The sequence below is a fragment of the Cyprinodon variegatus genome, unplaced genomic scaffold (assembly GCF_000732505.1).
Source record: "Cyprinodon variegatus isolate N-32 unplaced genomic scaffold, C_variegatus-1.0 Scaffold1168, whole genome shotgun sequence".
NCBI lineage: Eukaryota > Metazoa > Chordata > Actinopteri > Cyprinodontiformes > Cyprinodontidae > Cyprinodon > Cyprinodon variegatus.
This window is the reverse complement of record NW_015151621.1, coordinates 133138-147484: the sequence shown is the minus strand read 5'-3', so window position 1 is coordinate 147484 and position 14347 is coordinate 133138. Positions and strand designations below refer to the sequence as shown.

General features: G+C 40.8%; 1 protein-coding gene across 3 annotated transcripts in view; it reads left to right on the top strand.

The window, feature by feature from the left end:
• Nucleotides 1-14020, top strand: part of sacs (sacsin molecular chaperone) — a 35074-nt gene extending 21054 nt beyond the window's left edge. For all 3 annotated transcript variants that reach the window (XM_015400971.1, XM_015400972.1, XM_015400970.1), the window contains one exon: nucleotides 900-14020. In XM_015400971.1, coding sequence (XP_015256457.1) covers nucleotides 900-12454 — 11555 coding nt within the window. In that variant the 3' untranslated portion in view covers nucleotides 12455-14020. The remainder of the gene's footprint in view (nucleotides 1-899) is intronic.
• The last annotated feature ends 327 nt before the right edge of the window (nucleotides 14021-14347 follow it).

Below are 14347 nucleotides of genomic sequence, written 5' to 3'. Positions count from 1 at the left end.
AATACTATAATATCATCTTTCATGAAACAAAAGGAAACAGCTTTCTGCAACTGGGTTGTCTGAAATAAAAAAAAACGATCCTCAATGGTTGCTGCAGTTGGAAAATGTCAAATGCCATATGCTAGGTTGGTGTTTGTGCCTCCAAGTCATTCAATTATTTCATTTTCACAAACAAAGAAGGTCCTTTCTCTTCTCGTTTGCTGGCATCTTCTCCACATTGCAATCATACCTGCTATGTCTAGGCAGCGCTGGTAAAATTTGTGTCTGCCTTTAAGATGCACAAGATGGAGTAACACATGAAAAAAATGTTATAATGAAATTAGTTCATCCACAACAGTTATGCTCCTGTTATCAATTGTGCTTGCAACCTTAGTAGATCACATGCAAAATGCCCATTGCTTGCACAAGTGATTTAGTTTATTTGGGATCCTGGTAGTTTAGAACCTTTGGGTACAATTTCAGTATTATTTGATTTAAAAATTAATGGTATTATTTTCATATTGTAAGTCTGTTTGAGCTGCAGTCTTTGCTGCCTGTATATTAGGACAGCATAAGAATGACCTCCAGAATAACAGGATGCTGATATAAGGATAATTGTATAAGCTTGTTTTCTTGGCTTATATAAATTATATCATTGCAGAACATTCTTAAATGTTATTTATGCTTATTTTGATAATAAAAAATGTCTAGGTGGGTTTCAAGTGTTGTTTTTAGAAATTAACTTGTTCACTGTGTTAAGAAAAAAAATATTGTAAAAAACACGATCAGGCTTAGATCAGAATAAAAAGAAAAACAATGTTAAAGATAAACAATTGTCAGAATTACTTCATCTTGTTGAAGAACATTACATCATCTAAACTAATATGTGAGAATAAACACAGTTTTGTTATCATCAACAGGAAGACCGTGTACTCAGCTACAAGTGTTGAACCCAGAACGATCAGCACGACTCATCAAGGAGATCCTTTCCACAGCTTGGCCAACAAGGGACTTCAGTGTAGACTGGGAACCTGGAAACAAAGAGCTAAAACATCCCACAGTTTTATGGTTAAAAATGATTTGGAAGCATCTCTATATCAATTTTCCAGATGACCTAAACACCTTTGAAGACATGCCTTTGATCCCTCTTGTGCCCCTTGAGGAAAGCATGAGCACAGCTAAGATTCTTCGTCTCAAGACCCCCTCATCTATAATTCATGTGGATGAAGAAGAGGCACCAGTTTCTAAGATCCTCCTTGACATTCTGGAAAAGCTTGGAGGTGTTGTCATAAAAAAGCTGGACTCATGTTTGCAGCACCCCCAGCTTAAGTTCTACATCCACCCTTGCTCTCCGAGTATGATTTTGCAAGTTCTACATAGACTACCAACACAGCGGTTGTCCAGCCAAGTCTCATCTCTAACTGCAGAAGAGAAAATTATGCTCAGGAAATTTCTTGCAGGACTCTCCGACATCACAGAAAAAGAAAAATATACAATGCTTGATCTCCCTATCTTTGAAAAAGTGGGGGTTCAAACTGAGGGTAGCTCAGCATTCACACCAGTGAGAGGTGCGAAAGCACTACATCACAGAGCCAAGTATCCCCCAGATGTGAAACTCTCAGAAAATCTTGTGGCTTGCCATGATGAGGAATCAATTCGTCTCATCAAAATGCTCAACGTAGAACAAGTTAAAACAACAGACTGTCTGAAGATGATTATTCAGGACATTGACAAGGGATTCTACTCCAAAGTTGAAACTACCAAGATCATGCTTTGGGCTCTCAAACATTTGGGATTTTTAAAGAATGAAAACCCATCTGTAATTGGATGGCTGTCTGCTCTTAAATTCATAGAGTTGCCCTGTGGAAGGTCTGTAAAAGCCTCAGATCTTTTTGACCCTGAACTAGAAATTTTACAGCATTTGTTCTACAAGGAGGAGAAGATACGGTTTCCCACAAGTACATTTACAAAATCTTCGGATATTCTCCATTCACTTCGGCAACTGGGGCTTAGAAATGAGGTGCAGATCAGTGAAAAAGATGTTATCAAGGTGGCAAAAAAGATAGAGGAGTTGCAAAGCAATGTTGATCCTGAATGGGACTTGATAATCAAAAAGGCAAAAACACTCCTTCAAATTCTCAATAAACAAACCAAGTTGATAAAGTCAACAGATATCCAGGCATCACTGCTACAACTTAAATGGGTACCTGTTTGTAAAGAAAGACCTCTGACTTACCCGAAATCCCTTGCTTGGGTTGGAGACACTCACAACATCTGCTCTTTGTCTGAGATGTGTGAGTTATCCCATGCAGTACTGGTGGGATCTTCAGTAGCACTGGTTGAACACACCTCTGCAGGTTTGAAGAGGGCCCTGAAACTCACAATAGAGCCACAAGTGGATCAAGTATTACAGCACTTGAAAGCTGTGAATGACTGGCATAAATCTCAAGCATTCACCACAGAGGATTGGTACCATTTTCAACAGATTCTGTTTGAGATTTATGGATTCATGCAAGCTCACCTTGAGGATGCAAGAGAAGCAATGAAATCCTTACCTTTTGACTGGGTGTGGACTGGAAAGACATTCTCATCACCAGGCCAAACCGTCTTAAAACACCTCCCTGATCTAGACCTACAGCCTTTTCTCTATTCTCTGCCAAAAACAATGAGAAAATTTCACAAGCTTTTTAAGTTTTGTGGCTCAGTTGAAGAGGTTATACCAAAACACGTGTTTGATGTCATTGCCACAATCCAAAAAAGATGTGAAGGAGAGATTAGCAAGGAGGAAAGTAAACACAATATTCTTCTCTTGATCAACATTCTCAGATGGCTATACAACAATCAGATCCCAGTGGACACCAACATGCAAGTGCCTATTCTTTGCTACAAAAACCCAAGCAAGTTAGCAATGAAACCCATCCACGAATGCACCTACTGTGACATTAAGGTTGAGGATTTAAATGACTTACTCGAAGATTCTTCAGAACCAATTATATTAATCCATGATGACATCCCAATGAAAACTGCTGAATGGCTAAAGGTGCCATGCTTGAGCACAAGGTTGATCAACCCAGAGAATCTTGGCTTTGAACAATCAGGCCAACAAGAACCCCTAACAGTGAGAATAAAGAATATCTTGGAAGAATATCCATCTGTGGCAGACATTTTTAAGGAGCTCCTCCAGAATGCTGACGACGCCAGTGCAACAGAGTGCAGTTTTCTTATCGACATGAGGAAAAACAATGATATTCGCGAAAACCTACTTGACCCTGGAATGATCATTTGCCATGGGCCTTCTCTGTGGTCTTTTAACAATGCTGTATTTACAGACACAGACTTCTTGAACATCACAAGGCTTGGTGGGTCAGTGAAGAGATGTGAAGCAGACAAAGTTGGCAAGTTTGGCTTGGGTTTCAACTCAGTTTATCACATTACTGATATCCCTATCATAATGAGTAGGGAGTTTATGATCATGTTTGATCCGAATATCAATCACATCAGCAAACACATCCGAGACAGATCCAATCCTGGAATCAAAATCAATTGGAGCAAACAACAAAAAAGGCTGAGGAAATTCCCAAATCAGTTCAAACCTTTCATTAATGTTTTTAACTGCCAGCTGCCGTTAGCTCAAGACTCTCCATACAAGTACAACGGTACTCTTTTCAGACTTCCATTTAGAACAGAACAGGAGGCCTCAACAAGTGAAATCAGTAGTCTGTACTACAACACCACCGATATCTATTCCCTTGTTGATGAGTTCAGCATATGTGGTCATAGGTTCATTCTATTCACTCAGCATGTTGGATGTATGGTCTTGAAATATCTGAAGTTTGAGGAACCAAACCCAGCAGCAGCACAGGATGTAGTGGCCATTAACAAAAGTGTGTGGTCAAGCAAATCCTCATATGGACCCTTAAGCATCCTCAAATCTGCAGCAAAGCTCATGAAGAAAGTAGCAAGCACCAACAAGATTCCTGCTGATATTCCTAAGTCTGGCTGCATCATTCGTGTTATAGTGGAGGAGTTTCACAATGTGTTCAAACGTATTGTAGACCTCCACTCTCCTCTGTTCCGAGGTCCAGAGGAAGATCCCAACCAGTACTTTGAGATGGCAGCTAAAGGTGTCCAAACACGACGACTGACAGATGAAATGCCGCAAAAGGCAGTTGATGTTACTAACTGGCTAATCTGTTCATGCATGGATGTGAGTGAAGCCCTCAAGTTTTCCCTCAGTGACAGTGGAAAAAGACTTGGACTGGTGCCTTGTGGGGGGGTTGCTGTTCTGCTCTCAGAGGAAGAGAATCGGAAATGGACTGTTAAGACAAATACTAACCCAATCGGGGAGGTGTTTTGTTACTTACCTCTCAGAATCAAAACAGGCCTGCCAGTTCATATTAATGGCTGCTTCGCTGTCACGTCCAACCGCAAAGAGATCTGGAAAACTGACACCAAAGGACAGTGGAACTCTGTGTTCATGAGGCACGTCATTGTCCAGGCCTACTTAGCAGCACTCTCAATGCTGCGTTCACTTGCTGAAAGTGGAGAACTGCTTGAGTACAGCTACTATGCAGCATGGCCAGATCCGAGCCAGGTACATGATGACTTTGTGCTGATTAGCCAGGGTGTTTATCAAGAAATAGCCAAAGGAGGTGACAGCGATCAGGCCAAGGTTTTCTCAGATGGAAAGACATGGGTGTCAATCAAATATGTCAGATTCCTTGATGACACCTTACTCTGTAGGCCAGATATTGGCCCTGCTGCTTTCAAGATCTTCTTAAAATACCTGAGGAGGAGTGGCTCACAAAACCTCTGTGCAGTTGAGCTCCCTGACTGGGTAAAGGAGGGATTTGATGATGCTGGATGTAGGGGCAAGTTAATGGAAAACACCCTGACAGAGAGGCAATTCTTTTCCGAAGTCTTTTTCCCTCACATTCAGGAAATTGACAAAGAGCTCAGAGATCCCCTGATGCATTATGTCCTAAATGAGAAGTTGGAAGACTTTGAAACAATTCTAAGAGTCACTCCTTGTATACCTTGCTCTGGCCCCAAAAAGGAACTAGTTTTACCTTCAAAACTTATCCATCCAGAGGGAAGAGTTGCTAAACTCTACAGTGCTGACGATGGAAGATTTCCTGAGGGTACTTCCAAAGACTATGTCAATCCAGTCTGTTTAGTTAAACTGGTGCAGCTCGGCATGGTAAAAGATGATCTTTGCTGGGAGGATCTCACTGAGCGTGCTCATTCTGTCATTGAGCTAAATGAAAATGATCACACAGCTGCTTGCTTTCGCAGCAGTATCCTTCTAAGTCTCATCGATGAAAAACTTAGGATGAGAGATCCAGGAACAGCTGAGTACTTGGAGAATCTACAAGACATTAAGTTCCTTCCATTTCTAACAAGACCTGCAGGGTTCTCTTTACCTTGGCATGGGAACAGCTTTTCCCCAACCACACTGTTCTCTCCAAGAGAGCTCTACACAACTGAACATCAGGACACAGTGTGCCTGATGAAGCCAATACTAAATGAGAGTTCACCATCATTCAAAGGTTGTGGTGCAATGTCGTTGGCTGTAAAAGATGGTCTTGGCCTAATAAGGAAGCCCCCAGTTCAGCTTGTCATCAGTCAACTAAAGGAACTTTCTCAGTCTTTTGATGGCGTCACTTTGTATCAGGAAAATATTACAAATGCCTGTTACAAATATCTTCATGAGGAAATGCTACAGGATGAAAGTGTAAAAGGTCAAATAGGTGAAGAACTGAAAGCATTTAACTCAATTTTGGTGGAGAACACATATGTAAACCCTTCCAAAGTTGCTTTTCATTTGAATTTTGATGCAGCTCCCCATCTTTATCAGCTTCCAAACAAATACAGAAACAGTTGTCGAGAGCTCTTCGAAAATGTTGGAGTGCAGCCTAGTTTTACAGTTGGAGATTTCTCTGCTGTTCTTGAAACTGTGAGGCAAGAGTGTGGAAGAAAAACACTAACAGAGGAAAACTTCCAGTTGTGTCGCAGAATAATTAGTGAAGGAATCTGGAGCTTAATTCGAGACAAAAAACAAGAGTTTTGCCAAGCAAATTACGGAGGGATTCTGTTACCAGACTGCAATTTTACACTGCAACCATCTAAATCACTATGTTACAATGACTGCCCTTGGATCAAAGTCAGGGATTCATCTGTGAAGTACTGTCATGCTGACATTCCAAGAGAGGTTGCTGTGAAACTTGGAACAATCCCAAAACGTCATAAAGCCCTGGAGAGATATGCCTCAAATGTCTGCTTCAACCCACTCGGCAGTGAGTTTGGACAGAAAGAAAAGCTCACAAGCAGGATTAAAAGCATCCTCAATGCCTATCCATCAGAGAAAGAAATGCTTAAAGAGCTGCTTCAAAATGCAGATGATGCTAAAGCCACAGAAATCTACTTTGTATTTGATCCGAGGAGACACCCTACAGACAGAATATTTGACGATAAATGGATCCCAATGCAGGGCCCTGCACTCTGCGTATACAATAATCAACCATTCACAGAAGATGATGTTCGAGGTATTCAGAACCTTGGAAGAGGAACAAAAGAGGCCAATCCAGGCAAAACTGGTCAATATGGCATTGGATTCAATTCTGTCTATCACATAACTGACTGCCCCTCCTTCATCTCAAACAACGATATTCTTTGCATCTTTGATCCACATGCACAGTATGCACCAGGAGCTACATCTGTTAGTCCTGGAAGAATGTTCAGAGACCTGGACTCTGATTTCAGATCCCAGTTTTCGGATGTTTTGAATCTGTACTTGGGGGCTCATTTCAGGCTAGAGCGGAGCACGATGTTCAGGTTTCCTATCCGATCTCCAGAGATGGCAAAGACATCAGAGATCAGTTCTGTTCCTGCATCTGACAGAATGGTGCAAAATCTCTTAGATAAGCTGAAAACAGATGGTGCAGAGCTCCTTATGTTTCTTAACCATATGGAGAAAATATCAGTTTGTGAAATAGATGATGCATCTGGTGAATTTAAAGTGCTCTATTCTGTCACAGCTAAAATAACAGATGGTGATCGACTCAAACGCAAACAATTTCATGCCTCTGTCATTGACAGTGTGACCAAAAAGAAGCAGCTAGCTGCTATTCCAGTCCAACAGATAACCTACTCAATGGAAATAGAGGACACTGATGGACATATGACCTCATGGATGATCTGCAACAGATCTGGCTTCCCAGACATTGAAACTATCTCAAAAAGTGTGGTATCAGCACACAAAAATGAAGACATAACTCTGTTTCCACGTGGAGGCGTGGCAGCATGTGTAAGCCACAACTACAAAAAACCACACAGAGCCTTCTGCTTCTTGCCTCTCTCACTTGAAACTGGCTTGCCTTTTCATGTCAATGGGCATTTTGCTCTTGACTCAGCTAGAAGAAACCTATGGAGAGATGACAATGGAGTAGGGGTACGGAGTGACTGGAATAACAATTTGATGACATCCCTCATAGCCCCCGCATATGTCGAACTGCTGATTCAGCTGAAGCGTCGATACTTTCCAGGTCCTGATCCCACCATTACTATACTACAAGGAACACCTCTTCATGTTGTTAAAGACACACTGAGGAAATACCTATTTTTCTTCCCAGCCAACAGACTTGAAATTCAGCCAGACTGGTACTGCTTGGTTAAAGCAGTATACAACAGTATACATGCTGATCTAAAGCGATTGCTTCCTGTTGTAAGAGCAGCCCAGATGGACAACTCTGAAATGCACTCTGTAATCTACATCTCATGGGTGAATACATCCACTGCAAGCAAAGGCAGAGCCTTCTTTGACAATCTGCTTCAGGATGAGCTTCAACACTTGAAAAACACAGAGTACAACTTAACATCAAGAAAGTCTGTGGCTGAAAATGTGTACAGAGTGAAAACATTGCTTCTTGACATTGGCTTCAACCTAGTCCACAGCTGTGATGAAACAGCAAATCTCTACCTTTGTCTGGAGGATTCAGGGATTCCAGTCACTTATGTAACACCCAGTGATGTTCGCCACTTTTTGCAAACCTTCTCATCACCTGACACATCCTGCCATGTTGGAAAACTCCCCTGCCGCCTCCCACAGTCTACCTTCAAGCTGGTTCATAACCTAAAGCTACTGGTTGACTACTGTTTCAAAGACATAGAAGTGGATGATATCAAAATTGATGGCTTGCCTCTGTTAATAACAATGGACAATATGCTTCAAGTGTTTGACTCTAAGAGACCAAAGTTTTTGACCACTCACCATGAACTTATACCATCAAGGAAGGATATGTTTATGAATACATTGTACATGAGGTACAGCGACATCCTTTTCAAAGCAGGGGTTGCAAAACCCTTTGACATCAGCAGCTTTAGTGATTTGCTAGGGTCTGTTCTACCAAGAGAATATCGAACAAAGATCCCTGTAAAATGGAAAGATACCTTTCCCAGTGAATCCTGGTTAAAGAACGTGTGGAGTTTCATTGGTGAAAATGTGGCTGTTAAGGAGGAGCAGATGGACATCAAACCTAGCTTTGAAATGGTGCTTGACATTTTGAAAGACTGGGCTTTGATACCTGGAATCAAATTCATGGCAAGAGAGAGGATTGTTGTCCCAGATCATGATACACTCCTACCTCTTAGCCTAATAAACATTGCCATATTTCCACAGGGCCAAAATGACAAAGTCTTTCACACTCTAATGAAAGCAGGATGCATCCAGCTTGCAGTGAACAAAATTTGTGTCAAGGAGAATCAAGTCATACCTTCTTTGGCACAACACACAGCCAACATTGAAAACCCATCAAGTATTCTGCAAGCTCTGGAGTACATTATTCAGACATCTTCATTTAAAACAGCAAACCTCACTGACAAGGACTTTGAAGCTCTTCTGTTATATTTTAACTGCAACCTACCTAACCTTTCTCAACAAGATGTCCAGATCTTGAAACTGCTCCCATGTTTTAAGTCAGTCAGTGGAAGATACATCAGCATTGCTAACTATAGTGCAAACTATGTCCTTGAAAAAAACATACCAAATGCAGACATTGATAAATGGGCTCAAACACCTTCATTTGCCTTTCTTGCTGACAGCCAGCAGCTTAAGGAGCTGTATGCTTTCCTTGGCTGCATGTCAATCAATGACCTTGAAATTTACCTTCACCATCTCCTGCCAAAGTTTGATAGCCTCTCCTATGATGCTAAAGTTGAGCACATAGTCTATTTGAAGGAGAGACTTATGTCAATGGAAGAAGGTTGCAAAACAAAGGATCAACTTTATGAGAAATTAGAGGGGCTGTTGTTCATTCATGACCACTCAAACAGACTCAGACAAACCAAATATTTCTATGATCAGACTGTGAAGGTGTTTGAAGTGATGTTACCTGCAAAGTCATTCATACCAAGTGATTTTTTTAAGAAAGTAGAGCAAGTGACAAAACCTAAGAATGGCGCCCTGTCATTGACCTCGTGGATAACCTTTCTGAGAAATATTGGTTTGAAACATGAGGTCTCACAGCAACAGATTCTCCAGTTTGCAAAAGAGGTCAGCATAAAGGCACAGACTGAAAGTTGGACCAAAGAAAAAGTTCAAACCATTGTTGATGTACTTTTGAATCATATCTTCAATGAACGGACAGACCTCTTTCAGGGTACCTTTCTGAAGGAACTGTCAATGATTCCATTTCTCTGCCCTGAAAGAGCTCCCAAAGAACTCATCAAGCTTCATGGTCAGTATCAAGAGATGAGTGGTACACTTCCTCTCATTCGTTTTAGTGGGTCTCAAGTAAACCCAAAGTTCAAACAAACAGATATTATACACTTGCTTTGGACATCTTGCCCAATCCTACCTGAGAAAGCCACACCTTCATGTATAAAGGAACAGGATGAAAGTACTCTCAGTGGGCAGGAGCAGCTTGATCAAGTGCTGAATATGTTGGGTGTCAACTTGGACCCACCTCTGGAGAAAGTCATAAGCAACTGCAAGAACATCTGTAACATATCCAACCCAGATGATGAAATGGTGAAAACTAGAAACAAAGTTTTGAGGTCCACCTATGAATTCCTCAGTGCAGACAAACGAGATTTCCGTTACCTGCTTCGCGGGGTGATGTTTGTCATGGTTGAAGATGGCTGGAAATTACTCAAACCTGAGGAAGTGGTAATCAATTTAGACAATGAATCTGACTTTAAGCCCTACTTGTATAAACTGCCTTTGGAACTTGGAACTTTTCATCAACTGTTCAAACTTCTTGGCACAGAGGATGTTGTGTCAACTAAACAATACATTGAGGTGCTGTGGAGAATTTACAGGAGTTCAGAGGGAAAGCAGCTAGACCCAAACGAAATGAGAACTGTCAAAAGAGTGGTCTCAGGATTATTTAAATCACTTCACAATGATCCAGTGGAAATTCGCAAAGATCTTGAGAGTCTCAGAGATTTAATGTTTTATCTGCCAAGCCATGATGGAAGACTTGCAAAATCCAATACCCTTGTGTTTGATGATGCCCCACACTATAAAAGCAGAATTCAGGGTAATGTTGGGGTTCAGATGCTAGTGGACATGAGTCAATGTTATCTGGGGAAAGACCATGCTTTTCATACAAAGCTTATCATGCTACTTCCTCAGAAGCTAAGACCTAGACTATTGAGCAGCATTCTTGAAGAGCAGCTTGACGAGGATTCTCCAAAAATGTGTCAGTTCGGAGCGCTTTGCTCTCTGCAAGGCCGACTTCAGCTTTTGCTGTCCTCAGAGCAGTTCATCACTGGTTTGATTAGGATAATGAAGCATGAGAATGATAGTGCATACCTTGTCAATGAAGAAAAAGCCATACGTCTGTGCAAAGCGCTTTGTGAGGGACTGAAAGTGTCCTGTTTTGAAAAACTACAGACAACTTTAAGAGTGAAAGGATGCAGTCCCATCCTACACAGTCGCAGTGAAACTCTTGCTTTCCTAAAGAGATATGGGACATCTGTGATTCATCTCTATATCCAGCATTCAGATAGCAAAGATATAAACTTTCTTCTGGCACTGGCTATGACACTGAAGTCTGCTACAGACAACTTGATCTCAGACACATCCTATCTGATTGCAATGCTGGGCTGTAATGACATCTACAGAATCACAGAGAAACTAGACAATCTTGGTGTCAAGTATGACTCAACAGAACCATCAAAACTTGAACTACCCCTCCCTGGAACCCCAATACCATCTGAAATACACCACACATTGCTCATGGATCCAATGAATGTTTTTTATCCAGGGGAATATGTGGGCTACCTTGTTGACTCTGAGGGTGGAGACATATATGGTGCCTATCAGCCCACCTATACATATGCTATCATCGTTCAAGAAGTAGAAAGAGAGGAGGAAGAAAACACTAGTTTCCTTGGAAAATGCTTCCAGATTGATATTGGTTACAGTGAGTACAAAATAGTAAGTTCCCTTGACTTGTACAAGTTTTCAAGACAAGATGAAAGCACCCATATCCGAGATAGTAATTCTCCACAAACCCCTACAAGCCCAGAAAGTCGATCTTCTGGCTTACGCATGATTCCTCCTCTGCTCTCTGGTAAAGAAAACCTAAGACCACCTCCTCAGAAACAGTCTCCCAAAAAGATTAAACTTCACACGTTGCCTGAGATTCTGAAAGAGGTTACCTTAGTCATCGAACAAGCCTGGAAGCTTCCAGAGACAGAGAGAAAAAAGATAATCCGTCGATTGTATCTTAAATGGCATCCAGACAAAAATGCTGAGAACCTTGACATCGCAACTGAAGTCTTCAAGCACCTACAAAATGAGATCAATCGGATGGAGAAACAGTCTTTGACTGATCAGCAAAATGCAGACAGAGCTTCCAGGAGAACCTTCTCCACATCATCAACCCGCTTCCAATCAGACAAGTTCTCATTTCAAAGGTTTTATTCATCCTGGAACCAGGAAGCAACCAGTCACAAGTCAGAAAGACAACAGTTCAGGGAACATTACACTAACTATGCAGGGTCCTCACATTCCCACCGTTTCTTTGTACCCCCAACCTTCAAGACAGTTGGAAACCCTGTTGAGGCCCGCAGGTGGTTGAGGCAAGCCAGAGCCAACTACTCTGCTGCTCGCAATGATCTTCATAAAAATGCTAATGAGTGGGTTTGTTTCAAGTGCTACTTGGCTACAAAGCTTGCCCTAATAGCTGCTGACTACGCAGTCAGAGGAAAATCTGACAAAGATGTTAAGCCAACTGCTCTGGCTCAGAAAGTTGAAGAGTACAACTCCCAGTTAAAAGGTCTTGCAAGTGATGTTCAGATCTTAGAAGGATATGGTGTGGACAGCCTGAGAACCCGTTACCCCGATCTTCTGCCATTTCCACAGATCCCAAATGACAGATACACATCAGAGGTGGCAATGAGGGTGATGGAATGTACTGCAAGAATTATTATAAAACTCGAAACATTTGTGCAGCAAAAAATTTGCTAGATGTATATTCTCAGTGGAATCAAGAACTCATATGGCTGTATGCAAAAGAGATCGCAAAGATTCCCCTGGCACTTTTTACTACATATGCAGTTTCTGTCTGTGAAAGCGGGACAGTGGCCCATGCACAGTAAATAAACACATGGCTTTCATAACATGTTGGCCTACATACGTGCATAGGCTGTACATAGATATGCCTCAGCAATATGTTTTGTTTACCAAAGTCCCCACACTAACTATATTTGCTTTGTTAGTTTTAAAGATATGCAGCTTTTTGACTTTATCTTTTATAAAAACAAAAGTATATATTTTCTTGCTAGAGAAAACAAATTGAGTCATAAAAGATGCGCTTGTCAAAAAATATAAACCTTCTTAAATACAGTCACTGCTTTCTCGCAGCGTGCCCTTCTTTAATAGAGTTACAAGTCCAGAAAATACAGTCATGTTTGTAAATGTTCTGTTTTTGTACTTTTTTTCATATAATTTCTGTAAAAGTTGTACATTTCCTGTAACATAGCCAGTCACTTGTTTATGGACTAAGCACTTTTTTGAATTTCACCTGCATTTACACTTATGTAGCATCAGTGTCCTTGGAAACTTTGGAGAATCTAACTGTGAAAAGAAACACTTTATATTAATTTAATTAGTCTTTTTTTAATCACTGAAATGTATTACATCTGTGAACTTCCTGTACATTTTTCTGAATATGGAAAGAAAACACCTGATCATTTTGTTGCTGTGTAAGAGAGCCATATGAATTAGGAGTTATGCCGTGGGCCCAAATGCAATGTGTTACATTTTTTATTTTCAACCATGTCCATATGTTTTTGTTGTGAAAACTTGTCTTGTTTCAATAACATAACGGCACAAGTTTGCTCTGCTTGTGTTTATTAGCTGATTTAATGATCTGATTTGACTTTTATCTGTTTTTAAAAATACACTCACACTGACCACATACTTTGTAAGTCATTTGCAATGAAATACGACCTAGAATATGGTAATCTCTTGTATTATTTTATTTCCAATGTCAGGAAACTTGTTATATTATGTCATTGAATGAACATTGAGTATCAAACATGCTGATGTGCACTGTGCCACAGTGAGGCCTAATAAATTCCCCTTAAACAAAGATGTTCCTGCTTCCTCAGCCTAGTTCCTTCTTTACTACCAGCACTATTTGGAAAGCACTTACTGTGACGACCACTCACACTTCTGCCATGTCTTAAGTGCCCTGACTGATATGAGGTATTTTCGGATTGAGCCCTGGACTTGGCATGATGCATGAACATTCGTTCATGTCCCACCTCTGGCTGTACCCTTACGGTTGCTCCTGCTAGGGAAAGTTAACCTCTACCCCATTTCCAATTTTTTTAGCCTTTCTTTCAGGATTTTCCTTGTTAAATGTTGTTCATCTTCCAACTAACTCAGACCAGTTTCACTGTCACAATAAAAAATAAAGTTTCACAGCATAATGGTGCCACTGACATGTTTTATGATGTCAATGCTTGTTCAGGTTAAAATCAAAAGCTAGTTTTGCGTGTTTATCAAAATGTTTTGCTTTGGTCCTCTGACCAGAGGACCTTCCTCTGCTTATTCGATATTTACATGGATTGTGGAAAGTTTAAATCAGGTTTATTCATTACACTCCTCATTAAAAAACAGATTTTTAAATAATATGACTAGTGTCTCACTTCCTAACAAAGTTACAATGGGCTGGAGGCTGCTTCTCTTATTATCACTCTTCTTGCCGGGCCTGTCAGTGTGCAAGGATAGCCTGTCCTGATAGGTTGAGCAGTGCTTAATGAGACATTGAAAGTTTCAGATATTTTGTTATATAATTCTTCTTTAAATTTCCTCTCAACTTTTCCTAGCCAGTCTGCTGTGCGCTTAAAATTT